Source organism: Plasmopara halstedii (genome assembly GCF_900000015.1).
Source record: "Plasmopara halstedii genome assembly, contig: Scaffold_555, whole genome shotgun sequence".
In the NCBI taxonomy this organism is placed as follows: domain Eukaryota; phylum Oomycota; class Peronosporomycetes; order Peronosporales; family Peronosporaceae; genus Plasmopara; species Plasmopara halstedii.
The window spans coordinates 433230-434055 of record NW_020187475.1 but is presented as its reverse complement, the minus strand read 5'-3'; the positions used below and the strand labels follow the sequence as shown (position 1 = coordinate 434055).

At 41.5% G+C, this 826-nt stretch overlaps 1 protein-coding gene across 1 annotated transcript in view; it reads right to left on the bottom strand.

The window, feature by feature from the left end:
- PHALS_11610 (septum site-determining protein) overlaps window positions 1–572 on the bottom strand; it is a gene marked incomplete at both ends in the record, with an annotated part of 1528 nt that extends 956 nt beyond the window's left edge. The window contains 3 exons of the mRNA XM_024726998.1: window positions 164–345; window positions 426–503; window positions 552–572. Coding sequence (XP_024577619.1) covers window positions 164–345; window positions 426–503; window positions 552–572 — 281 coding nt within the window. The remainder of the gene's footprint in view (window positions 1–163; window positions 346–425; window positions 504–551) is intronic.
- Between the last annotated feature and the right edge of the window lie 254 nt (window positions 573–826).

The following is an 826-nucleotide window of genomic DNA, read 5'->3' as shown; positions in this document are numbered from 1 at the left end:
TCTGAAAACTTGAGTGATCGTGTCACGTAACATGGTTAAGTCGATTTTGAAAAGAGGCGACCGAAAAGGCTCTTTGCAGGTTTTGGTAGCAAGAACTTCATCGCTCGTTCCTCACTTAAGAATCTTGCCACTGCGTCTTCAATTGCAATTACAGCATTTTCACCTTCTCTTTAGCTCATCTAGACCCTTTTCAACTCCTTCAGTCAGTGCGTCCTTATCGCGAGTTTGACTTGCAGCCAAGAGCGACAAGCGATCCAGACGCTTATCTTTGATCAAAGCTTGATTGAAACGGCAATTCTTTTCAATAACATGAATAAAGTCAAAGATCACGCGACGTTCGCAGCCCTATGAAGATGTTCATAAGAATGAAAGACTTGATTATAAATTTGTGTATATGCAAGTCGAGGTTGCCGAGTCCAATGTACGGAAACCACGTCGTGCCAGGCCGTAGCGATTGAAGCTGTGACTGTAGTTTTACCCACACCACCTTTACCAGAAGACGACTACACGGCCTGGTTGCTTGCAGCTTGTACTTGTCGAGGACAACGCACCGATGATGAAAAGCGTCGCATACCGGTATTTAAAGATTAATTACTACAAACAAGTAGATGAGATACTACAAGTCTTCAAGTATTATATTCTATTGAGAGTAGTACTTCTTAAATATAAATCTATAATACTACTACCGTCATCTAGTTTTTTTTGTCTCGGTCTTTGCCCTCTTTGAGGCTGGGCCGTTGCTGAAAACTTTACTGCTGCTATCTTGTTCAACTTCAATGCCGTTTACTGTAGCTTTAAGCGAAAATTTTGATTTCCGAAAGCAAAC